The 26,852-nt window shown below is 38.9% G+C and overlaps 1 protein-coding gene across 3 annotated transcripts in view; it reads right to left on the reverse strand.

Moving 5' to 3' along the window:
- Positions 1-5,697: 5,697 nt before the first annotated feature.
- The window catches only part of PRRG1 (proline rich and Gla domain 1), a 151,795-nt gene continuing 130,640 nt past the window's right edge, over positions 5,698-26,852 (reverse strand). For all 3 annotated transcript variants that reach the window (XM_049704806.1, XM_004286379.3, XM_033417578.2), the window contains exon 4: positions 5,698-9,815. In XM_049704806.1, coding sequence (XP_049560763.1) covers positions 9,330-9,815 — 486 coding nt within the window. In that variant the 3' untranslated portion in view covers positions 5,698-9,329. The remainder of the gene's footprint in view (positions 9,816-26,852) is intronic.

Consider the following 26,852-nt stretch of genomic DNA (forward strand, 5'->3'; position numbering starts at 1 on the left):
AGATGTATTTCTGATGTATTTGTTGGGAGGAAGGTGACCTCTGTGTCTTACTCTTCCGCCATCTTTAAGCTCCTCTCTGGATCTTTTTTTTTAATCCATTCATTTATTTTATGTCTTGTGATTGGAGAATTTAACCCATTTATATTTAAAGTAATTATTGATAGGTACAGACTTGCTATTGTCATTTTTAAAATTGTTTTCTGGCTGTTATGTAGATCCATTGTTCCTGCTGTCTTTGTGTGTGTGTGTGTTTTGATGTCTTTTGGTATCTGTATGCTTTGAATTCTTTATCATGTTCTTTTGTGTAACTCTAAAGGTTTTTTTCCTTGTGCTCACCATGAGGCTCACATGAAATAGCTTAAAATTATAACACCCTGTGTTACACTGATAACAACTTAACTTCACCTGAATTTCTAAGCTTTACATTTTTACTTCTCCTTCCCCTCACATTTTTGGTTACTGATATTACAGTTTACATATTATTGTATAACTAATAACAGATTATTATAGTTCTGGTAACTTTTACATTTGGTTTTTAAGTTTTAAACTAGAGCTGTAAGTGAATTATGCACCACTATTATCATAGTAAAGAATCTAACTTTGACTATATATTTACCATGATCAGTGAGTTTTACTCTACCTTCTTACATTTTTATGATGTTTATTATTGTCCTTTTACTTTCACTCAAAGAACTCCCTTTAGCATTTCTTGTAAGGCACGTCTAGTGGTGAGGAACTCCCTCAGCTTTTGTTTGTTTGAGAAAATCTTTATCCCTCCTTCATTTCTGAAGGACAGCTTTGCTGGGTATAGGAATCTTGGTTAACAGGTTTTTATTTTTCCTTACAATATTTTGAATATATCATGCTATTCTCTCCTGACCTGAAACGTTTCTGTTGAGAAATCCATTGACTGTGTTATGGGGGTTCCCGTGTACATAACTTCTCTTCTTTTTGTGCTTTCAAAATTCCACCTTTGTGTTTGACATTTGACAACTTAATTATAATGTATTTTGGAGTAGCTGTCTTTGAGTTCAACCTATTTGGGATCCTTTAAAGGCTCATGGATCTGGATGTCCATTTCTCTCCCCTGGTTTGGGAATTTTTTCAGCCATTATTGCTTCAAATATACTTTCTGGCCCTTTGTCTTTTTCTTCCCCTTCTGGAATCCTATAATGTGGATATTGTTTCTTTTCATTGTGTCCCATATGTCCCATCAACTTTCTTTACTCTTTTTCTTCTTTTTTCTCCTCTGACTGGATAATTTCAATACTCCTGTCTTCTCAGCCACTGATTCCTTCTTTGGTATGGTTGAGTCTGCTTTTGAAGCTCCCTACTGAATTCTTCAGTTTATTCATTATATTTTTATATTTTTTAGCTCTAGGATTTTTTATTTTTTGTTTTTGATGGTTTTTATTTCTTTGAAGTTTTGTTTTTGTTCATGTATTGTTTTACTGATTTCATTGAGTTTTCTGTGTCTTCTTGTAGTTCACTAAACTTCTTTAAAAGGATTATTCTGAATTCTTTGTCTGACAGTTTGTAATTTATATTTCTTTACAGTTAGTAATTGGAGTTTTCTTAGTTTCCTTTGGTGTCATATTTACTTGGTTTTTTATGATCTTTGATTCCTTACATTGGTATCTGCACATTTGAGTAAGTGGTTTCCTCTTCCAGACTTAACAGGTTTGCTTTGTCAGAGACAGTTCTTCAGAGCTGTTGGGTTCCTGTACATGTCTGCTGGTAACATCCTTGGGCCACTGGGGCTTGCTGGGTCTATTTTGGGGTGAGGCCACTACATGAGCTCCAAGGTTGGGGGTGTGTGTGTTGCTGGCTGAGAACTGTTGGATAGAACTGTTAGCTTTGTACCCTGCCCACATGAGGTTGTAGGATGGGCTCCACAGTTGCCTGAGTTTTCTCGTCAGGCTTCCTAGATGGTGGGGACTGGGTACTATACTGACTAAGCAATAAGGTGGAGCTATGAATTAATATTAAAGGATAGCAACTCTGGAAATCAGATTCTTCCCCCTCCTCAGGGTTTGTTTTTGCTACTTGTTTTAGTTGTTGTTTGTTGTTTTAGTAACATTTTAAACTCATTTTGTAAAGTCTGTATTCTTTGTCATATGTGGTTGAAGTCGTATGTGGCTGAAGTCTGTACTCTTTGTCATGTGATAGAAGTCTCGTTTCTGTTATTGTAGTGGTCAGCTAGTGACTTGACAGAGTTCCCTAAATGCCCCTCCCCCCAAAAAAGTGTCCTAGTTTTGGCAGATGGGCTCTTTGTGTTGGAGGAAACCTTCAACTGTCGGCCAAATAATATACAACTCTATCATAAACTTCACTTCTTGCTTATGGAGAACCTGAAGGTCAGACAAAGGTGAGAGTTTAAAGCCTCTCAATTTTCTTAAAATTTATTTATTTATTTATTTTTGGCTGTGGTTGGGTCTTTGTTGCTGTGCGCGTGCTTTCTTTAGTTGTGGTGAGTGGGGGCTACTCTTTGTTGCAGTGCGCGGGCTTCTCATTGCGGTGGCTTCTCTTGTTGCGGAGCACAGGCTCTAGGCGTGCGGGCTTCAGTAGTTGTGGCACGTGGGCTCAGTAATTGTGGCTCACAGGCTCTAGAGCACAGGCTCAGTAGTTGTGGCTCGCAGGCTGTAGAGCATAGGCTCAGTAGTTGTGGCACATGGGCTTAGTTGCTCCGCAGCATGTGGGATCTTCCCGGACCACTCAAACCCGTGTCCCCTGCATTGGCAGGCAGATTCTTAACCACTGAGCCACCAGGGAAGCCCCAGCCTCTCAGATTTTTTAGAGCATGTACCCAGCTTTGGATATGTGCTTGGCCTTCTATTAATAGATTCCTAAGACTATGTGGGAGTTTTTCAAAGTCCTTATTCTCTTCATTCCCTAGCCTTTCCTCCCAAGTTTTTCATTTTGTCTATTGTTTATCCCAACTGTTACTCCTTGTCCAGCAGGTAGCAGCTAATGCTTTTACGTTTTAAGTAGTTTTGAACGTCCCCACCCCACCCTGGTAGCTGCCTCCACCTTGGGAAAGTTCTAAGTGAGGTGAAATAAACATCAGCCCTTTGAGCTGGTACTTCAGGAAGCCAAAATAAAGGGCTAAACAACCAACCTCAATTCTTTGAGAATAAGGTTCATTTTTCTCCTTCTGGTACTAGGAACCTATACCTGGAATGTGAGCTGTTGTCTTCCAAGATGCCACTGAGAAGGGAAGCAGGGGATAAGGGCAGGGTAAGTGAAAGTTTTTTTCTTGATTGGTTGCTATCAACTTTATTTCCAGAGTTCTAATGAAGTTGATTCTGACAGTTTTGGGCAGTTTATTTGCTGCTTTTGTGGAAGAACAGGCTTTCGGAGTACCCTGTCCATGCTATTTTCACTGACATTACTGTATGCTTATTTTAAAATGTGGTTTGTGGATACAATCAAACTATCATTTCCACAAATGCAAACGGACTGAGTATTGAAAATGTAGCAAAAAGTATGGTGATGATGGAAATGATGTAACCAAAGAATCAGGACTATTAACATTACATGGTGCTCTCCTCTGACAAAATTTTGATAGTGTTTGTTGGTGGCCAGTGCAGTATGCTAGGAACAGTTGGACCAGAAAGAACATTTTGAACCCTAAGCTGTGTGTTAGTGGAGGAGATTCTGTAGATTGCTTTTTTGCGTGTGTGGAAAAATGAGGGACTAAGAAATTGGACATCGATAGGAGATGTTATAGTGGTTTTCCAAGGAGATGTTATAGTGGTTTTCCAGTTATGTTCATCAAATTCGAGTGTTTGCAGAGGGAACTTGGACTGACTTGAAGTAAGGGGGATTGACAAGGAAGGTCACAGATGGTGAGGTTCCAAGCTTCCCACTTCAGTAGTCAACCACAATAGTCTCATCTGTTTAATATATTAGGGCTCTATGAAAAAAAATTTCAAACTTAGTTTCCATTGTTAAAAACTTATAAAAATCACAACATAGCCTGCTATAAAGGACTACATGATAAAGATGACTGATTATAAATACCATAGAACTTTGGGCAAAAAGAATCTTTGTGAGATGGGGTAGAATTAGGGTTGCACTAAATTAGAAGATTAGGAAGTTATCCCAGTCTAATCCCCAGGGAGAAGGGCTATAGACACCATTGCCTTCTAATCCCATTAGTGTCTAACACAAGGTAGGTACTTTTGTAAATATCTATCATCTGAGCTATGGAAGGAAATAAGGTTGGATAAGCCTGTGGGGCCAGATTATAGCAGGTTTTGATCTGAAGGAAAAAAAAGTAGTGGATAAAGTAAATAAAATTCCTGAGAACAAAATGTTATCATACAAAGTTTAAGGAAATGGCATGTGATAAGAATTTTAGGACGAAGACAAGCATTAAGGGGACCAGCCAGAAAGGTACTGATCGTTTGGTCAATTTATAGTATTAGAAGAGTCCTCACTTTTAGGTATTTGGTGTATTTGTGGAAGGGAGTTAAAAGCATTAAACATAATTTTGACCCTCAAAGAGCTTCAGGTATGTAGAAAAGGCTTAGAATGAGTAGGTGATTTCAAGGAGGGCCAAGAGATGGAAGAGCAGCTCTGGAACTTCTAGCTTGAAGTTTTTGGAAATTCTTTAAAAAAGGAAAAGGGGTTGGGCTTCCCTGGTGGTGCAGTGGTTGAGAGTCCGCCTGCCGATGCAGGGGACGCGGGTTTGTGCCCCGGTCTGAGAAGATCCCACATGCCGCGGAGCGGCTGGGCCCGTGAGCCATGGCCGCTGAGCCTGCACGTCCGGAGCCTGTGCTCCGCAACGGGAGAGGCCACAACAGTGAGAGGCCCGTGTACTGCAAAAAAAAAAAAAAAAAAAAAAAAAAAAAGGAAAAGGGTCAAGTCCATATGGCCACAGCAAAGTATGAAATTTTAAAAACTGATCTTTTATGATCAAAGTGAGAATAGTGTTCTCTTTAAGGAGGGGACGGGGTAAGAGGGAGCCTTCTCAGGTCCTGGAAATGTCTAGATCCAGGTGTTGGGTTTCATGGATGTGTTAAGATGTAAGTTATGTAATTTTTAGAAATTGCTATATGTTTTTAAAAGTACCTTCTATGACATTTTGGACAATTCTCTGAAAACTTATGCTTATAAAATGTATATTTAGACTTATAATTTATACTTAAAATTCTTCCTTGGATATAAGTAAACAGTTTAAATTTTTTTATACCATGAAGCTCAAGTCATATTTACATTTGCTTGGTTAATGACATGGCACATCAGCTTTTAGTCTTTGAGGTAACTGCACTTAGGGAGATGCCCTGTGGTCACATATGTTTCTATCCTTTGCTTTCCTTTCTCATTTTCTCCTGTCAAATGCAAGCTATTCTGCTAAGGAGGAATAACCCAGCTCCTTTGTATCTGCAGACAACACTAGTCCGAATAATTGACAAACCACAGTATAGCGGGGAACTCAATGTATCCCTTTGGAGCAAGTGTTCCCATTCTGTATCATTCCAGCATCATTCACAACTAGTACAGGTGGTTCTTTCTTATGCTGAGAACAGCCTGAAGTTTTCACCAGGTAATTTTTGATTTCTTTACTGACCAATATTCCCTAAATTCATAAGAAAAAATGTAATAATTTTACCATGTTAAAAAGATCACAATTAATAAGAGCTTGTTTGTCACCTAACCATAATATAGTTAACACATGGCAGAAGAAATTGCTTGGGTTTAAAAATAGCTTTATTTAGCATACCAAAAACACAGAAACGTAAGAAAAAACTTACCTAGAATAAACATAAAAATAGTTAAATACCATAATTTAATGTAAACCAAGTGTTTAAAAATGTGTAATATTATAAAATACATGCTATTTACACAGAACCAAGTTAAAGCTACCTCCACAGTTATCCTATCAGATCATCAATCTTGAAGTCATCAGTAACAGTGAATCAAACACAGCATCTGTATTTGTACTGGTCAATAGGAAAACAAGAAATCATTTAATTTACTTTAAACAGATACAGTTCATTGTAACATTCAAAGCAGGGAGGCGGAAAAGTGCCAGTTCTAGGATTCCAGACACAAGCAGTGCATGTGGAGGCCTGGAAACGGGTCCACTGGAAGGCCCAGAAGCCCATTCTTTCATTTAAATGCACATTGGTTGATTCAGTTTAGTTACTACTTAAGGAAGGTACTAAATATATCTGTAAAAATAAACCTTTATTAAAAATAATCAAAGGTGAATGTAATAATCAGGTAATAAGAAAGGCCAAAGCATAAAAAATATGTTATTCCAGATAAGCCCCATTAATTATAACAAATGTTAAGAAACGCAGTTTATAAAACCAGATGGGGTAGCAAAAGGGTTTCTAAAAATGTCAAACCCAAACCAATATCAAACAAAACAAAGTAACCGAAGAGACTGTTTCTTGAAGAAAGTATTTTGTTTATCTTAACAATTTACTTCTTCTGTCATTATCACCTGAATGCTGCCAGGAGACCTGTGGCTGATGCCAGTTATCACTGTGGAGTAGTGTGGTCTGTGACCAGCAGTCTAAAAAGCTGTAGTCATTGATCAGTTTAATCATTTGGCTTTTCCTTCAAGGATCAACATTCATTCTTATACTGAAGTTCGGGTATCTCTAAGAGGCAGCATTAAGTCCAATACCAGGAGTTTAGAATGTAAAATAAAATTGCAAGAATACATACTTAGTAATAGAACATCCTGCTTCTTTGTCTAATCCTGTAATTCTCAAACTTTTGGTCTCCAGACCCTTTTATACTCAACATTCGTTGGGGATCTGGACACCAAAGAGCTTTTTTTGTTTATGGAGTTTATATCTACCAGTATTTGCCATCTAAGAAAGTAAAACTGAAAAAAGTTTTAAGTATTCATTTAAAAAGTAAAAAGTCCATTACATGCTAACATAAATAACACTTTAAAGAAAATAGTTATATTTTCTAAAACAAAAAAAAAAATTCATGGGAAGATGGCTTTTACATTTTTAACTACTTTTTGAGAGAGAGTGGAAAGACAGCTAATGTCTTGGTTATTATTATGAGAATACTTTTGATCCCACAGATCCCCTCAAAGGTTCTCAAGGACACCCAGGGGTTCACTGGCCACACTTGGAAAACTGCTGGTTTAATCTAAGGCCTGTTATTAATGACAAAAAAGTCCACACAAAAGGAGCCTTACTTTTGCTTTAAAAATAAACCAAAATACATACCTACACACATGCACACAAATCACTGGCTCCAACACTCCCACTCTCAGCTTTAAATAGAAGCCACAGATCACCATGTACTCATGACCAAATTCAAAATAATATTGTCATTTCTGCTGAGACCAGGTTCAAGATTTATTCATTTTTAGTCCATGAAAGCTATAAAACCTATTATCTAAACACAGACATCTAAGTTCCCTTTCCAACATTTGCTTAATCCTGTTTGTGCTGAGCTGGCAGTCGTCATTCGGTAGGCCCAGCATTGGTAGAGACCAGAGAATGACAGGTGTTTAACTAAGAGCCCACACACTCGGATTAGGAACATGTTAGCCATTTATGGAGCTGCCTACTCTACTTCCTCACTATGTGAAAACTCAGATACATTTTAGGGAAACGGGTAGAAAATTCTCCCTTCATAGGAGCAGTGAGAACGATGCTATGACCTTTCACCTAGAGAGCTCTTCACGTCTTACAAATGACTTTCATGCACACCATCTCATTAGATACTTTTTAAGCCCCAGGAGAAAGGCAGGGCAAAGGATACTATTGCTGTTTCAGAGGGGAGGAATTTGAGGGTCAGATGTGGGTCTTTGCCAAGGTAGACTGGCAAGTGTATGGCAGAGCGGAATTCAAATTCAGGTCATCTGACTCCTTAGTTCAGGGTCCTCCTTCCTTGGGTTTGGGGGAGTCTGGCTGGGCTGGAGATGGAGGCAGCACGGTATGACACTTCCAAAACCTGCATTCCTTCTGCCTGCTCAACCATTTTATCCAACACTACGCAGTCATGGGAGTGGCACAGACATTTCCCTGACCGATATAATGAATTTTCCATCAGTGCATGTATAACTTTTATTTTTTCCTTTCTGAGCCAGTTTATGTTGGCAGTTCATTCGCAGCCTGTTCCCCCTGCTCCAAGGGAAAAGTAAAAATCCTGCAGTTAAAAAAAAATCTGATGAAAATACAAAATGAAATAGCAACAATGAGGTCTGTGTGCAGGTATAACTAGATTTATTGTGCACCTGGCACAGCGCAGACTTTGCAATCTTCCTCCACCAACTGGAGAACAATATAAAAATCACAGTTCTTAATTTAATGGAAAATTGCCTCCTAATCATCTTGAGACAAAGGCTTCACCCTATATAAAAACATTAAGAAAATAATTTCAGGAATTGTAACTAAATTCTTAGGTGCTTGAAGATTCTGTGGTGGTAGGAGAAGGAGTAGAGTAAAGGGCAATGAAACAATGAGAAACAAATACTGTTGCCAATGGGCAAAGGAGAAATCTGCATCTGTTCCCTATCATTAATACGTGTATCTACTTGAGAAATTATTCTTTTGCCAGGATATCCACTCCATCAAGATGTTAATACAAATAGCATGACACATGCAAAGATACTGAGCAAATACTGTTTAATTTTTGTGGGGGAGGCAGTCAATAACAGCAACAAAAATCCCTCCTATGAAACCAGCCAAATGCCACTAAGGACCCATGATTTTCTTGCTGTCCACTGAAATAAGCAAGGTATTGTTTATTGTGCCTTCCTTCTCTGTCGCCTTCTGAGCTGTTCCTAAAGTCAAGATTGACTACATGCATTTTTTTTTTCTTTTAAGGTAGTTGAAGAAGGTTAACAAAAGACTGTACGAATCAGAAAACATGCTAAGTTCATCTTATTTTCAAAATTCAACAGCATGTTGCTACCTGTTACACAAGTTGTTGGTGCCTTCTCCCCCACCCCGGTTTTGGTGAGTAATCTTCTAACTTTACAGGTGATTTAGATAGATGTTAATGACTTTTTAAGACAGTTGCCCGTACACTGGGCTGATGTACACACACACATATGTGCATGTACATATATACATAAACATATGCGTACACACATGTACATCTCCTCACACGAAGACCTCCACTAGTATTTTTCCCTTTTAACATATTTCCATTAGCAAAAATGAGCATGGATAATGAATTTATAGTAGGAAACAAAACTAATGAAAATCAAATCAGAGGATGTGAAGTGGTATGCTGTCAGAATCCAATAAGTCAAATGCACATTTATGTAGTGGTAAAGTGCTAGAAAGTTCTTTCATTAGTATTTTAAAAATGATTATAATAAAAAGAAGTGTGCAGTTTCATTTGATGGTGGTGACCACAGGCACCATAGCAATGGCACTGGCTGAGTTGGAGTTGATGATGTCCTCATACTCTGGGGGTGGATCTAAATGAGGTTCTGTTTCACTCCTCCGCAGGTTCACCTGACCAGTGGCTTCCTCGTAGGTCGGTGGGGGATCGCAGTTGGACAGGCGAGTGGAGACGGAATCTGAGCGCCCAACTACATATTCCAGAAAGCCTGGCGACAATCCGCTGCTATCAAAGACTTCATCTGGTGGAGGAGGCGGAGTGATAATATTGAGGTGCTGAGGGAAAGGAATATGGCCTTCAGTCACTGTCTGTCTGCGAGTTTTGTTTCTTAGGAAGCATCTCCAGATTAGGAAAATGACAAGGAGGATAATGAAGAGGCCAAAGATTAATGGAAAGGTAAGGTAAAACTGAAACCAGTCACTTCCTCTGTTACTCTCTCCTTGTTGTGCTTTTGTGTAAGTGTTCCAAAACTCCTTCTGAAAATACAAGACGAAATGAATTGAAAATCAGTGTAATCAAAAGATAGGAGATAGCAAATGAACACATATCTGGGTTCTGTTAACATGATGAAAACAAAACCCAAAACCAGACTCGCTGGTTCAGATGACCTACAGCCTATATTTTCCCTGACAAGAAGTTACAAATCATGGTGCTCACTCCGGATCCTCCCCTACAATAGTCAGTCAGAACCAAAAGTCTTCAAGACTTGGTGTTATTTGTATTTTCAGTTATGACATATTAGAAGGGGAAAAAAAGCATAAGGGATTTTCCTCTTTCCAAATATAGAACATAATCTTCCCTTTAAAATATAAGTTAAATACCATTTTCCATGTCCAATTATGAGGTTTTCATTCAGGCATCCCATCATCATTGTGCTATTTCTGGCTGTTGTAGGCTCTTAGTGTTCAAATGCTTCACAGATGAATGCCTTGTTTTCTTAATGGTTGTGTTTGGGATCCTCTTCTACCAGATATTCCTCCCCAGCCCCAAAGTACACAGCTCTAATGCATCTAAGTAAGTCCCTAGCATATAAACATTCAATGAGTAGTAGTGATTATAATGAATTCTTGTATATCATAATCAATCAAGCCTCTGCTTCAAATTGACTGATTAACCTATATCCCAAACCTTGGTACAGACACCACCCCCAGTGCTACTGACTTTGTTTTCAAGGCTTAAACTTAGCCAATAATAGCTTTTTTTTTTTAAACAATATTTGCAGGCACTACAGGTCACTGATATTATTTAAATATCTGGCAGAAAGTAAGACGGTGGGCACGATAAAGCTGCTTGTTTTATAGTACTATATTTTATTAGTCATAAAGGCTTTTAAAATTCTCTGGGTATAACAAATGACCCACAGTCGTCAATGTTCCACCCCTGAACTCAATCTCCTATAAGGTACATTATTATTCCAACATTCTGTGATTCTACGATAAAATTTCAATGTTATAAGAAATATGGTATTTACTAAAGGCTATGTACAGATGAAAATACACAAGGTGCACTATTAAAACAAGCCAAGAGTAGAGACAGTATAATCCCAAATCATACAGCATTTATTTTAGGACAATACCCCAAACTGGAAATTATATTTTTATTAGTGAAACAATCACTTGATAATCACAAGTTGAAAACTCATGAAACACAGATACATGAAGTTTTTTTTAAACAATAAAACTGTACACTATTATCTTTTTGTATAACTGTTACTTTTAGGATTGCCAACTTTACTACAGAAAATATATACTACATAAAAATTTACTAATGCAGAAACATCTAAAAAAGAAAACCAATCACCTGCAATTAATTACATTGCAAAGATATAATCACTATTAACATTTTTGGTTTACATCTACTCTTACTTCCAACTCACATTGGAATCCTTACACACATACACATTCTTTAGAAATCTGGAATCAAACTACTAAACCACAATAAACTTTTTAATAATGTACTTACAGAGACCTACCAAGTATCTGATTTGTAGTCGATTTTCTTTACCTATATAGATGAGGATCCCTCCTCTCTTCCTAATCTCTCAGATCACCGTCTCCTTCCCCCGCCCCGCATTTAATCTTAAGCACAAAACACAATAAGTATGTGATTTCAGATAATTATCTAATGTTAATCTTAGATAAACACAATAAAATGTGGATTTTTAATCTTGTCCAGTCACTTTGGGATAATCAAGCATCAATGATGCACATGAAAATGATTTTTTTTTTCATGCTTGGCTTGTGTGATTCAATTTCTGAGGTTTCTTCCGCATGCTCAGAAATAAATCTACAGACTAGTAATTTTTTTCTTTGGGAGAAAAAAAACTTTAAAACAAAGTCACACTTGTAGTTTCCAGGGTTAAAAATAAAGCTTAGGCAAAAATGGAATTACAACACCGATTTTTACTTTACCTATAGCAACTCAATTCTTAAGCCACACCCAATAATGAAGGTATAATTATCATCCCTACTTGCAGATGAGGAAATGGAGGCTCAGAGATGTTACCGAATAATAAAACCAAGGTCATTTAACACACAGATGTTGAGGCTGGGATTTAGAATGCCACAGGCCTGGCATCAGAGCAAACCAAAAAGCAATCTGCCGTGATGTATAAGGTATTTTAAACCTGGACACTTTCCTAGAAAATTCAATCTTCTCATCATGTTAAATGTGGAGTTGAAAGCAAGTTACACTGATCTGAATAAAAGGTACTGACAGATTTATTTCTTGGGAAACTAGCCTTACTTTGTCTTTGAGGCAAGAGAATTGGAGAAATATAGTCATGTGAAATCAAGTAAAATACTATAAATGCCATTCAAACAAGTAAAATAGTATAACTGTCCTTCAAACAAGTAAACCCAGTTTATGTGTTTCTGAGCTCTTTAGATTCTTCTCTGTCTCACTGAAAACAGCCAGAAGATATTCAGAAAGAGCAAATAAGTGATTTCAAGACTTGGTAAAAATCCTTAATCTTTACTGCAGAAGGTATTCATATGGATTAAGACTTGCCGACCAGGTGAGTGGCAAGCAGCCTGCTTTATGAAGAAGGTATTATTGATCTCCAATGTGAGGTAACAGGTTTTGTTGTTACTGATGCTTCTGTTTTGTTTTGTTCCTTCTTTCCATGATGGCTTTTACTTTTGTCATTTCTTAACCCTGGTCTGCATCTTTCAGATTACATGTAAGGATCAAATTTAACTTGCATGGAAAATAATAATTTATAACTAAATATAATATAATAATGATACACTATATTACAATGTGATATTATAACTAATAAAAATATAATATAAAAAAAGACTTGGTAAAACAGTGCTTTAGAGGGAATGAACATTTGTTTAATGAAGAAAAAATTTTAATGAAAAAGATTAAAGGGATTCAGTAGTTTTAGATAAGGCTAAAATGATACAGATAATAAATGTAATCAGAAGGGACCAGACAGGTCTGACAATCATTTCAGATATGCATCCCTGGGCTAAATCCCACTTGCTGGTGGTGTATGATCCTTTTAATGTATTGTTGAATTCAGTTTGCCAGTATTTTCTTGAGGATTTTTGCATCTATGTTCATCAGTGACACTGGCCTGTAATTTTCTTTTTCTGTAGGATCTTTGTCTGGTTTTGCTATGAGGGTGACGGTGGCCTCACAGAATGAGTTTGGGAGTGTTCCTTCCTCTGCAATTTTTTGGAAGAGTTGGAGAAGGGTAGGTGTTAACTCTTCTCTAAATGTTTGATAGAATTTGACTGTGAAGCCATCTGGTCCTGGGCTTTTGTTTCTTGGGAGTTTTTAAATCACAGTTTCAATTTCAGTACTTATGATTGGTCTGTTCGTATTTTCTACCTCTTCCTGGTTCAGTCATGGGAGATTGTGCCTTTCTAAGAATCTGTCCATCTTATTGGCATAGAGTTGCTTGTAGTAATCTTTCATGATCCTTTGTATTTCTGTGGCATGTGCTGTAACTCCTCCTTTTTCATTTCTAATTTTATTGATGATCCTTTGTATTTCTGTGGCATGTGCTGTAACTTCTCCTTTTTCATTTCTAATTTTATTGATTTGAGCCCTCTCCCTTTTTTTCTTGATGAATCTGGCTAAAGGTTTATCAGTTTTGTTTATCTTCTCAAAGAACCAGTTTTAGTTTCCTTGATCTTTTCTTGTTGTCTTCATCTCTATTTCATTTATTTCTACTCTGATCTTTATGATTTCTTTCCTTCTACTAACTTTCGGTTTTGTTTCTTCTTTCGCTATTTGCTTTAGGTGTAAGGTTAGGTTGTTTATTTGAGATTTTTCCTGTTTCCTGAGGTAAGACTGTATTGCTATAAACTTCCCTCTTAGAACTGCTTTTGCTACGTCCCATAGGTTTTGGATTGTCATGCTTTCATTTTCATTAGTCTCTAGGTATTGATTTCTTCAGTGATCCATTGGTTATTTAGTAGCATATTTTGTAGCCTCCATGTGCTTGTGTTTTTTTTACACATTTTTCCTTGTAGTTGATTTCTAATCTCATAGCATTGTGGTTGGAAAAATGCTTGATATGATTTGAATTTTCTTAATTGTAAACCAAGGTTTGCTTTGTGGCCCAGCATGTGATCTATTCTGGAGAATGTTCCATGTGCACTTGACAAGAATGTGTATTCTGCTGCTTTTGGATGGAATGCTCTATAAATTTCAGTTAAGTCCATCTGGTCTAGTGTGTCATTTAAGGCCTGTGTATGTCTATTGATGAAAGTGGGGTGTTAAAGTCCCCCGCTACTATTGTGTTACTGTCGATTTCCCCTTTTATGGCTGTTAGTATTTGCCTTATATATTGAGGTGCTCCTCTGTTGGGTGCATAAATAGTTAGAATTGTTATATCTTCTTCTTGGATTGATCCCTTGATCATTATGTAGTGTCCTTCCTTGTCTCTTTAACATTCTTTAAAGTCTATTTTGTCTGATATGAGTATTGCTACTACAGCTTTCTTTTGATTTCCATTTGCATGGAATACCTTTTTCCATCCCCTCACTTTCAGTCTGTATGTGTCTCTACATCTGAGGTGGGGCTCTTGTAGACAGCATATATACGGGTCTTGTTTTTGGATCCATTCATTCAGCTAGTCTGTGTCTTTTGGTTGGAGCATTTAGTCCTTTACATTTAAGGTAATTATCAATATGTATGTTCTTATTGCCATTTTGTTTTGGATTTTGTGGTGAAGGTCTTTTTTCTTCCCTTCCTCTTTTGGTCTCTCCTCTTGTGATTTGATGACTATCTATCTTCAGTTTTGTGTTAGGATTCCTTTTTCTTTGTGTGTGTGTGTGTGTGTATCTATCTATTGTACATTTTTGGTTTGTGGTTCCCATGAGGTTTTGATATAGCAGTCTATATATAAACAACAAGATTGTTTTAAAAGAAGTTACTGGTCTTTAATTTCCGATGCATTTCCACTATCCTGCATTTGTACTCTCCTCTTCTCATGATTGATTGCTGGTTGAGAGACAGCCAAGAGCTAGAGCAGGGTTGAATGATAAGGTTCATCTCCTACATGAGGCTACTCCTTCAAGACAGAGAGGTGGTTGTTTCATCTACTATATAGAAACCAATACAAAGAGTCAAGGAAAGTGAAGAAACAGAGGAATATGTTGCACATGAAACAAGATAAAAACCTCAGAAAAAAAATCCTTAATGAAACTGAGGTAAGTGACTTAGTTATCATCTGATAAAGAGTTCAAAATAAATAATGGTCATAAAGATGTTGCTGTACTCAGGAACATCAGGAAAGGAATGGATAAACTCAGTGATAACTTCAAAAGGAAGTCACAAAGCTGAAGGATACAATAACTGTACTGAAGAATACACTAGTGGGGTTCAACAGCAGACTAGATGAAGCAAAAAAGGTCAGTGAACTCGAAGACAGGGCAGTGGAACTCACCCAGTCAGAGCAGCAAAAAGAAAAAAAGAATGAAGATGATAGCTTAAGGGACTGTGGGGACAACATCAAGCTGACTTAACATTCACATTTTAGGGAGGTGCCAGGAGGCGGAAAGAGGAGAAAGGGACAGAAAGAAATTTTGAAGAAATAATGGCTCAAACTTCCCTAACCTGGGGAAGGAAACAGACATCCAGATTGGGAAGCCTAGGGAGTTCCAAACTAACAAGATGAACCCAAAGAGATGCACACCAAGACACATTATAATTAAAAGTTAAGGAGAGACTTCTAAGGGCAGCAAGAGAAAAACAATTTGTAACATACAAGGGAACCCCCGTAAGACCATCAGTAGGTTTTTTAGGTGAAATGCTGCAGGCCAGAAGGGAGTTGCGTGATATAGTCAAAGTGCTGAAAGAAAAACTTCCAACCAAGAATACTCTCCCCATCTAAGTATTGATAGTTAGTTGGAGACAGAAAGAGTTTTCTGGACAAGCAAAAGGTAAAGGAGTTCATCATGTTAAAGGAATTTCTTTAAGCTGAACAAAAAGGGGTACTAGTAACAAGAAAACATATGAAAGGATAAATCTCACTGGTAAATATATAGTAAAATGGTGGCTTAAAGCGAGTATGAATGTTAAAGGACAAAAGTAGTAAAAATAACTACAGACAGACATAGTTGACCATTGAACAACACGGGTTAAGTGTGCTGACCCTCCACCCACTTGAAAATTCGCATATACCAGTTCCACATCCGTGGAGTCAACCAACTGTACGTTGTGTAGTACTATAGTACATATTTTGTAGTACTGTAGTACATATTTAGTGAAAACAAATCCATGTGTAAGTGGACCTGGGCAGTTCAAACCCATGTTATTCAAGGGTCAACGGTATGTAAGGGGGGATATACGAGATAAAGAGATGTAAAATGTGATATGAAAAACATAACGTGGGGCTTCCCTGGTGGCGCAATGGTTGAGAGTCCGCCTGCCGATGCAGGGGACACGGGTTCGTGCCCCGGTCTGGGAAGATCCCACATGCCGCGGAGCGGCTGGGCCCGTGAGCCATGGCCGCTGAGCCTGTGCGTCCGGAGCCTGTGCTTCGCAACGGGAGAGGCCACAACAGTGAGAGGCCCGCGTAACGCAAAAAAAAAAAAAAAAACATAACGTGGCAGGGGGAGGAGTAAGAATGTAGAACTTCAGAATGTGTTCAAAGTTAAAATATATAGACTGTTGTTATAAGTTGCTATATGTAAGCCTCATGGTAGACACAAAGCAAAAACCCTATAGTAAGACACACAAGATAAAGCAAAAGAAATCTAAGCATACTACTAAAAATCATCAAATCACAAAGGAAAAGAACAGAAGAAATGAGAACTATAAAATGGTAAGAAAAGAATTAACAAAACAGCAGTAAGTATATACCTATAATTACCTATAATTCATTAACAAAACAAAAATAAGTATATACCTATAATTCGTTACTTTAAATGTAAATGAACTAATAAAGTCTGTAATCAAAAGGCATTAAAAAAAAAAGACGACCTATCTATCTATATGCTGCCTTCAAGAGACTCACCTTGCATGTAAGGACACAGAGACTGAAAGTGAAGGGATGGAAAAAGATACTCCATGCAAACAGGAACCAAAAGAAAGCTGGGGTAGCTATACTTACACCAGACAAAATAGACTTTAAAACAAAGACTGTAATAAGAGAGAAAGAAGGGCATTACATAAAGGGGTCAGTCCAACAGGAGTATGTACCATTTGTAAATATGCACCCAACATAGGAGCACCTCAATATATAAAGCAAAGATTAACAGCCCTAAAGGGAGAAATAGCAGTACAATGATAGTAGGGGACTTTTATACGTCACTTTCATCAATGGATAGGTCAACCAGACAGAACATCAATAAGGAAACATCAGCCTTAAATGAGTGATACATTAGAACAGATGGACTTGAGAGAGCTACAGATCATTCCATCCAAAAGCAATAGAATACACATTCTTGTTAAGTGCACATATAATTTCTTCCAGTATAGTTCATATGTTAGGACACAAAACAAACCTTAATATATTACGAAGATTGAAAGCTGCTATCAAGCATCTTTTCCAACCACAGTGGGATGAAACTAGAAGTCCGTTACAAGAAGGAAACTGGAAAATTCAGAAATTAAACAACATGTGAACAACCCATGGGTCAACGAAGAAATCACAGAGAAAAAAAATTCCTGGGACAAATGAAATGGTAATAAAACATACCAAAACATACGGGATGCAGCAAAAGCAGTTCTAAAGGGAAGTTCATTGCAATAAATTCCTACATCAAGAAACAAAAATTGTAAAAAACCTAATTTTATACCTCAGTGAACTCAAAGAAGGAAAAGCGAAGGCCAAAGTTAGTAGAAGGAAGGAAATAACAAAGATCAGAGTGGAAATATATGAACTAACTAGGGACTAAAAAGACAATAGAAAAATCAGTGAAACTGAGAGCTGGTTCTTTGAAAAGCTAAACAAAGTTGACAAGCCTTTAGACTCACCAAGAAAAAGGGAGGACTAAAATAAAATCAGAAATGAAACAGGACACATAACAACCGATACCACAGAAACACAAAGTATGTAAGAGACTACTATGAACAATTACCTGCCAACAAATTTGACAACCTAGAAGAAATGGATAAATTCCTAGAAATGTACAAACACCAAGACAGGATCATAAAGAAATAGAAAATCTGAACAGACCAATTACCAGTAATTAAATTAGAGATTATTAAACAAAAAACCTGCCAGCAAAAGACAAGGACCAGACAGTTTCACTGGTGAATTATACAACACATTCAAAGAAGAGTTAGTACCAATCCTTCTCAAAGGCTTCCAAAAAAAGGAGAGGGAACACTTCCAAACTCATTTTACAAGGTGAGCATAACCCTGACTCCAAAACCAGACGAGGATGCTACAAGAAAAGAAAGTTACAGGCCAATATCCCTGATGAACACAGATGCAAAAATCCTCAACAAAATATGAGCAAACTGATTTCAACAATATATGAAAAGGATCACACACCATGATCTAACCAACTCAGGTGGGTAACCCCATCTGAGAAAGGGCACTGCTTACCTGAGGTCTGTTGAGCTGCTATGTGCTTTCACATACTGCCTCTGTTGCATGTTGCTTGCACATCATGGCTGCTATCAACAGTATACCCAGAGCAGTGTGATCAAGGGCATGTGGTCTAATAAGGTGATTAGACCACTAATTGTAGAGGCTTTAATTGACTATGAATGTGTGTGAGGGTACTCCACACCTCAAGGCCAAGGAGAACTTAGGAAGGTGGACTGGATCACCAGGCTATTGTCACTGACCAAGGAGAGGCTCTGGGCTAAAGGCAGGATGAAAGGGTTCCTATAGGTAAGGAAGATAGGAGACTTCTGAAAATTGAGTTGGTGGGTCACGCTTGGACTGTGAGCCTTAACCCAGAACAGTGAAGTAGCCTCCTGACAGGAAACTGACGGCACCACAAAAGGGAAAATACAACAGAGGCCTGCAGTCTCTGTGTCACTGCTTCACTACTCACTACTATTGCTCTTCGCCTCCCAGACCTGATGAGATAAGCATCCCGGCCATGATGTTGCTAAACAATTAATGGACAAATATTTATAAATGTCCTCTCCTGAGCACCTGGTGCCAGCACCTCCTAACAACTCTAAGGAGGTGTACCAGCTCCTTGATAAATGTAAAACCCCATGGAAGCTTCCAGGGCATTACTCAGTGCCAGCATACCAACACGCCAAGACTGTGCTATTATGCTCCAGAGGCTCGGAGGCTTTTTCCAAAGGCCTTATGCGTATCATGCTAGTGGAGGCACACCCTGGAAAGGAAAGCAGCTGCCCACGAAAAGGGCTCACAGTGATGTCATTCAAAATTTTCCAATAATAATTCTTAAGATTGAGGCAGTAGGAAAAAATCCAGAAGTGCAACAGAAACAGATCAGAAACTATACCTTAACTAAATTCAAACCTTTCCTAAAGATTTTATGCAGCAGGAAGAAGAAGGGGAAGCTAACTGGCCATTGCAGGTTTTCGTGTTTTTTTGGGGGGAACAAACTCTGAATTGCTACTCATGGCTGCCAAAACGTGTTAACTGGTTGGTATCTCTGAAGATCCTAAAATCTATAACCTGCCCCTCTCCTGTATGATACCACAGATCCTGAGCCCCTCAGCTTTCCCCTGAATGAGGCAGAATGGAGAAACATGCCTCATGAGACATTCCTGCCACCAAAAGAAAAGCTGACGAGATTATCGGGGCCTCTATTGAGGAGGAGGAGGGAGAAGAGAAGGCAAAGGTTCCTAGAGCCACCGATACCTGTACCAGAGCCACCGATACCTGTACCAGAGCCGTCCCTCTCCTTACTTGGATATTTATTGCCTAGCACCATCCCCATCCTTCCACCACAGTGATCACTGCTAAGCATCACAGTGAATGGAAAACATTAAGACGAGAACCATCTCCTGCTGCACAAAATTGGCACAGTCCAATGGGTTGATGGTTTCCATGACCACAGTGACCCAAATGACCCCTTCTTCATTTCCAACCCTGAATGGGCCCCCTTGGACCCTGAGTCCAGAGAATTCTTTTTACAGGGTGTATTCCCCTAATTATTGGGGGGGTGTGTGGCACTACCTTTTATTGGGATTCCTGAAATGATCCAAAGGGCACTAAAACTCCTAGAAGCAAACATACAATCTTTCTCTCTGTCCCTTGAAGATGTAAATCTTAGCTCCTGGGGAGATTATATTTCAAAGACATGGTAACTAAAACACTGCTCATAATCACCTAAGACTGAAGAAAAAGAGGGTGGGGGGGATGCTTTTAATAATGCAACTGCCTTCAAAGCTCTGTTGCACAAAATCTACTCCATAGCCTCCATAATATTACTTGTCAAGGACAAATACAAATCTTTAAAGTCTTCTCTGAAAATATTAGTAAAAAGCTTTAGCCACTGGAGCAGGTAATCCTAACTTGTTCCATCTGCCAGACACAATTTGGATTCAATCATTATTTATACACAAGTGAGTTTTGTATTGTTGTATCTTATTCATGGCTAAAATTTGGAATGGAAGCTATAAGGTCTCTGTGGGTCTATGTATGTCTATGGATGCGTGTTACGTATATGTGACCTTTTATCTACCTCTGGGTTATATTGCCAAAATTAATTTGTTTAAAACAATCTCTATAACATCACCTCACACTGGTCAGAATGACCATCAAAACTTGTACAACAGAAAAGACGAACCAAGATGGCAGAGTAGAAGGACGTGCTCTCACTCCCTCTTGTGAGAACGCCAGAGTCATGGCTAGCTGCTGGACAATCATCAACAGGAGGACACCGGAGCCCACCAGAAAGGGTACCCCCACATCCAAAGACAAAGGAGAAGCCACAATGAGATGGTAGGAAGGGCACAATCACAGTAAAATCAAATCCCGTAACTGCTGAGTGGGTGACTCACAGACTGGAGAACACTTACGCCACAGAAGTCCACCCACTGGAGTGAAGGTTCTGAGCCCCATGTCAGGCTTCACAACCTGAGGGTCCGGCAACAGGAAGAGGAATTCCTAGAGAATCAGACTTTGAAGCCTAGTGGGATTTGATTGCAGGACTTCGACAGGACTGGAGGAAACAGAGACTCCACTCTTGGAGAGCACACACAAAGTAGTGTGCTCATCGGGACCCAGGGGAGGAGCAGTGACCCCAGGGGAGACTGAGCCACACCTACCTGCTAGTGTTGGAGGGTCTCCTGAAGAGGCAGGGGGTGGCTGTGGCTCACTGTGGGGACAAGGACACTGGCAGCAGAAGGTCTGGGAAGTACTCCTTGGCATGAGCCCTCCCGGGGGCTGTCATTGGCCCCACCAAAGAGCCCACGTAGGCTCCAGTATTGGCTCGCCTCAGGCCAAACAACCAACAGGGAGGGAACCCAGCCCCACCCATCAGCAGACAAGCAGATTAAAGTTTTACTGAGCTCTGCCCACCAGAGCAACACTCAGCTCTACCCACCACCAGTCCCTCCCATCAGGAAACGTACACAAGCCTCTTAGATAGCCTCATCCACCAGAGGGCAGACAGCAGAAGCAAGAAGAACTACAATCCTGCAGCCTGTGGAACAAAAAACACATTCACAGAAAGACAGACAAGATGAAAAGGCAGAGGACTATGTACCAGATGAAGAAACAAGAGAAAACCCCAGAAAAACAACTGAATGAAGTGGAGATAGGCAACCTTCCAGAAAAAGAATTCAGAATAATGATAGTGAAGATGATCCAGGACCTTGGAAAAAGAATGGAGACAAAGATCAAGAAGATGCAAGAAATGTTTAAGAAAGACCTACAAGAATCAAAGAACAAACAAACAGAGATGAACAATACAATAACTGAAATGAAAACTACACTAGAAGGAATCAATAGCAAAATAACTGAGGCAGAAGAACGGATAAGTGACCTGGAAGACAGAATGGTGGAATTCACCGCTGCAGAAAAGAATAAAGAATAAAGACTGAAAAGAAATGATCCCACATGCCGCGGAGCAACTAAGCCCGTGCACCACAACTATTGAGCCTGCGCTCTAAAGCCCACGAGCCACAACTGCTGAAGCCCGTGCGCCCTAGAGCCCTTGCTCCGCAACAAGAGAAGCCACCGCGATGAGAAGCCCGCTCACCGCAACGAAGGGTAGCCCTCGCTTGCCGCAACTAGAGAAAGCCCACGCGCAGAAACGAAGACCCAACGCAGCCAAAAATTTAAAAAACTGTAGATTCTGATTCAGTAAGTCTGGGGTAGTGCTTAAGACTACTGAGTTTCTAACAGGCTCTCAGGTGAGGTTGCTGCTGCTGCTCTACAGACCACACTTTAAGTAGCAAGGTGCTCATGCTGGTTTGACTGCCTGGGATGCCTAGGTCCCGCCCCCAGAGACTGATATAATTGGTCTGGGATGTACCCTGGAGGTAATTCTAACGTGCAGCAAAGCTTGAGAACCCCCATGGCGAAGTGTGTGGTTATTTATCAATTTTAGTTATTATTTTGTTAGTAGCTCTAATGTGATCCTGTTTGCCTACTCCTCAGCCCCCCATTTGTGCCCACTCATTCCTCTCCTTTTCAGATCCCAACCTCCAGATGACAGGGGGATTACGATTAACGATTAGCACTTCATCCTTTTGCTCTTTTCCATCTCTGAGAACTGAGAGGTAGTTCAGGATGGAAAACACAGACTTGGGCAACCTGGAATTGGGAAGAATAAGCAAAAAGTGTTCTACGGGGTGATTTAAAAGGGAAGCTCATTGAGACAGAATGGGGAGGATTACTAGGGAAAACTGTCATAGCAAAATTCGCTTGTAGTCTTGGGCCTGAGTTTGGGTTAGTGAAAATAGCGATCTACCCTCCTGAATCCTGGCAACACCTGACAACTAAGCAGCTACAAAGAGTTTTTCCTTCTAAATATGCAGGTAACGAATGTTGGTCAAAATGCAAGAGACCCACCAGTAGCAAAGTACAGACATGAAATCTTCTCCCCAAAGCATAAACAGCACAAAAAAACTTAGAAGTGGGTGGACAATGAGGATGGTGATGATAAACGATGACTAACACATAATGTACCTACTATATACCAGACACTGTTCAAAATGATTTACATATAGCTCATTTAATTGCAAAAACCCAATGGGATTGACACTTTTATTATCTCTATTTTACGTGTGAGGAAACTGAGGCACAGACAAGTTAAATAACTTGGCCAAGTTTACCCAAGATAAGTAAGTGGATAAACTGGGATTTGAAGCCAGGTAATCTGAGCTTAAGAAATCGGTACAGCAAACTGCCTCTCCAAGTCAGGAAAATAAGGATCCTCAGTCAATTTACAGTTATAAACACAGCTGCTTACACTGTGCTTCCTCATATCTAGAGGAGTACAGTTACTAGGTAGGATCTGAGTCGAGGTCAGAGAGAGGAGGGGTCCTTCAAGCAAGCAGAGAAAGAAAGAAAGTAAAAACTGTGACCAACTTTGACTAAGAAGAGGTAAATGCCAATAGCATTTTCTGGAAACTGAACTCACAGGGCGATAATTTTCATTTTTTAAAAAAGTGTTAAAATGCAGTGATGAATTGTGGATGGTAATTACTATGTAGATAAACTTATTCACGTTTTATTAGATGTTCAAAGCAATCTGCTAGCTTTAAAAAGACTCACACTATTCCTGTAACCTTGAATACTGCATACAAAAATCTGTAATTTTCAACTTTTATCTTTGTAACACATAGGCGGCTCAGAAGAAACAAAATATTTTGAGAATTTTTTCCCCAGACATGGACAACCTTAGACTTTACATGGGTACAGATTTCATCTGGTCAAACACAGTGGACTGAGTGAGAGACTGAGGTTTTGAAAGGGAACAGAAAAAAAAAAGACATATGGAAAAAGGAGATCATTTCCTTGGGGAAGACAACGTAAAGAGCTAACTCTTTTTCACATCCTGAAAGGAGAAACCAGAAGCCAGGCTGATTTGGGGCCACTGGGTGTGGACACAGGTGCTCACAGTCTGGAATGAGGTAATGGTCCAGGTGGGGCCAGCAGCTCTCTAATGTTAGCTGCCCTGGGTGTGTGGCAGGCTGCGCCATGCTCTCTCCCCACTCCCTTTCTGGTAAGCTTCTCCAGTACCTTGACCTCACCTCAACATCATCTGTAGCTGATGCCTCCCATATGTATATTTCAAAACAAGACCTCCTCCTGAGCTCCAGATTCATTTTTCTGGCTACCTGCATGACAATTCCACTTGGATGTCTAAAATATGCATCTCAGATTTTGTTTAGATGACATACCTTCCCCACCCTTCCACCTCCAATGTATCCCCAGCAAAAGTCCCCAGATTAATAAACAGCACTACCATCAACCCAGGTGCTCAAGTCCAAATCTCTGAATCTAGATTTTCTCCATTTCTTATTTCTCACTTTCAAATCGATGAACAAATCCTATCAGCTTATCCAAAATCCATGTGAATCTGTCTATATCTCATTTCCTTAGCCACCCCTGTCGTTCCAACTACCATGGTCTTTCACCTGGACCTCTGCAATACCTCTTACCTGGTCCTCTTGCTTCAACTCTTCCCCAAACCCAACATCCTTCAGAACAGCCAGAATCATTTGCCTGCTTAAACCCCTTTACAGCCTTGCATTTGCACTTGGAATATAATTTGGACTACTCTAATACTGCTTACAAGACCCTACATCTCCACCTTACCTTGTACAACTCTACCTCAATTCATTATGGTTCAGTGACATACACCTCCTCCTTTCTGATACCCTAACACCTAAAATGCCTTCCCTTGGCTATATTATATGCTGAGTCTCACTTATCCTTTGGCCTTCAATATAACATCAACCCACAGAAGTATCCCTGATCACCTTATTCAAAATAATAATAATGTCTCCTCCAGCAAAAGCTATTCTCTATCACAGTAAACTAAATACTTATCTATGGTTTTAATCCCAATTGAAATTAATCATATTTATTTACTTATTTATTTTTAGGCTTTAAGTTCCTTTAAGACAAGGGCCTTTGTCTGACCATGCTATATCCTCATTGATGAGTATAGTGCGTGATACACAGTAGGCATGCACTAAATACTTGTTAAATGAACAATGAACAAAAAGAAATGAATGAAATTAGGGCAATTATATTCTCACTCGATATCATATACAATTAAAAATTAGCAAAAAGTGGTAATCCCAACATCTGTTTTAAATTTTATAAACATCTTTCTAAATTTCTTGAGTTAAAGGGAAAATAATATTTGATATTCTAAGCTATTTAGAAACTAAAAGCAGTAAGAGAATTACATATTAAAATATGTTAGGATGGCCAAAATGGTATGTGGTGGCAATTAATATCTTGAAATCTAAGGAAGAATCTTGATAGATTACTAAGTATAATAAATAAGATTATCTATTTTTACTTTTCATTTATTCAACAGATATTTACAAGGCATCTATTACAAGTGATTTATTATTGTGGTAGAAAACATGTAACACGATATCTACCCTCTTAATTAAAATTTAAGTGTACAATACAGTATCTTTAACTATAATCCCAATATTGTGTAGCACGATATCTAGAACTTTTTTATTGTGCATAACTGAAACTCTATACACATTGAACAGCAAATTCCCAGTTTTCCCTGCCCCCCAGCACCTGGAAATCTCCATCCAACCTTCTTTTTATGAGCCTGATTACTTTGTATATCTTCTATTAGTGGAATAATGCAGTATGTGTCCTTCTGTGATTGGCTTATTTCACTTATCATAGTGTCCTCAAGGTTCATACATATTGGAGCATATGAGAGGATTTCTTTCTTTCCTATTTGTATTTTCTTCACTGCTTCTTCCTTATGCATTCATTGGAGTCCTTTGTGGTTCCATGTGAATTTTTTTTTTAATAAATTTATTTATTTATTTATGGCTGTGTTGGGTCTTCGTTGCTGTGCGTGGGCTTTCTCTAGTTGTGGCGAGCGGGGGCCACTCCTCGTTGCGGTGCACGGGCTTCTCATTGCGGTGGCTTCTCCTGTTGCGGAGCACAGGCTCTAGGCGTGCGGGCTTCAGTAGTTGTGGCACGTGAGCTCAGTAGCTGTGGCTCGTGGGCTCCAGAGCACAGGCTCAGTAGCTGTGGTGCACGGGCTTAGTTGCTCCGCAGCATGTGAGATCCTCCCGGACCAGGACCTGAACCTGTGTCCCCTGCACTGGCAGGTGGGTTCCCAACCACTGCACCACCAGGGAAGCCCCTATGTGAATTTAAGAAAAAATAATACTAATCCTTCTCAAACTCTTCCAAGAAACTGAAGAGGAGGAAACACTTCTAAACTGATTTTATGTGGCCAGTATTACACTACCTCCAAAGTCAGAAAATGAAATTACAAGAAAAGGAAACTACAGGCCAATATCTCTGATGAATATAGATGCAAAAAACCTCAACAAAATACTAGGCAAACAAAATTCAACAGCACATTAAAGGGATCATATATCATGACCAAGTGGGATTTATCCCTGGGATACAAGGATAGTTGAATGTATGAAAATCAATCAATGTGACACAAAACATTGCTGAAAGAAATTTAAAAAGAAACAAATAAATGAAAAGACATACCATTTCATGGATTAGAAGACTTAATATTGTTAAAATATCCATACTACCCAAAGCAATCCACAGATTCAATGCAATCCCTATCAAAATCCCAAAGGCATTTTTTTTTCACAGAAATAAACGTATCTATCTTAACAGAAAGAAAGCAAATCCAGATAATGTTAATGGGAATTCTACTAAACCGCCTAAGAACAAAACACCTATGATACGAAAACTCTTCCAGAGCATATAAACATGGAGAAAACTTCCCAGTTTGTTTTACAAGGGCAGAATGATCCTAACACCAAAGCAGGACAGGGGTGTTACTCACACATATTTTTTAAAAATCTACATGTTAAAGTATGAACACAGATGAAAAATCATAAGTAGAAATATTAGCAAGAGTAATGTCAGCATCATGGTGAAATAAGAGATTTATTGTTTTCGTCCCCCCTCAACAACA

Source organism: Orcinus orca, chromosome X (genome assembly GCF_937001465.1).
Source record: "Orcinus orca chromosome X, mOrcOrc1.1, whole genome shotgun sequence".
Classification (NCBI taxonomy): Eukaryota; Metazoa; Chordata; class Mammalia; order Artiodactyla; family Delphinidae; genus Orcinus; species Orcinus orca.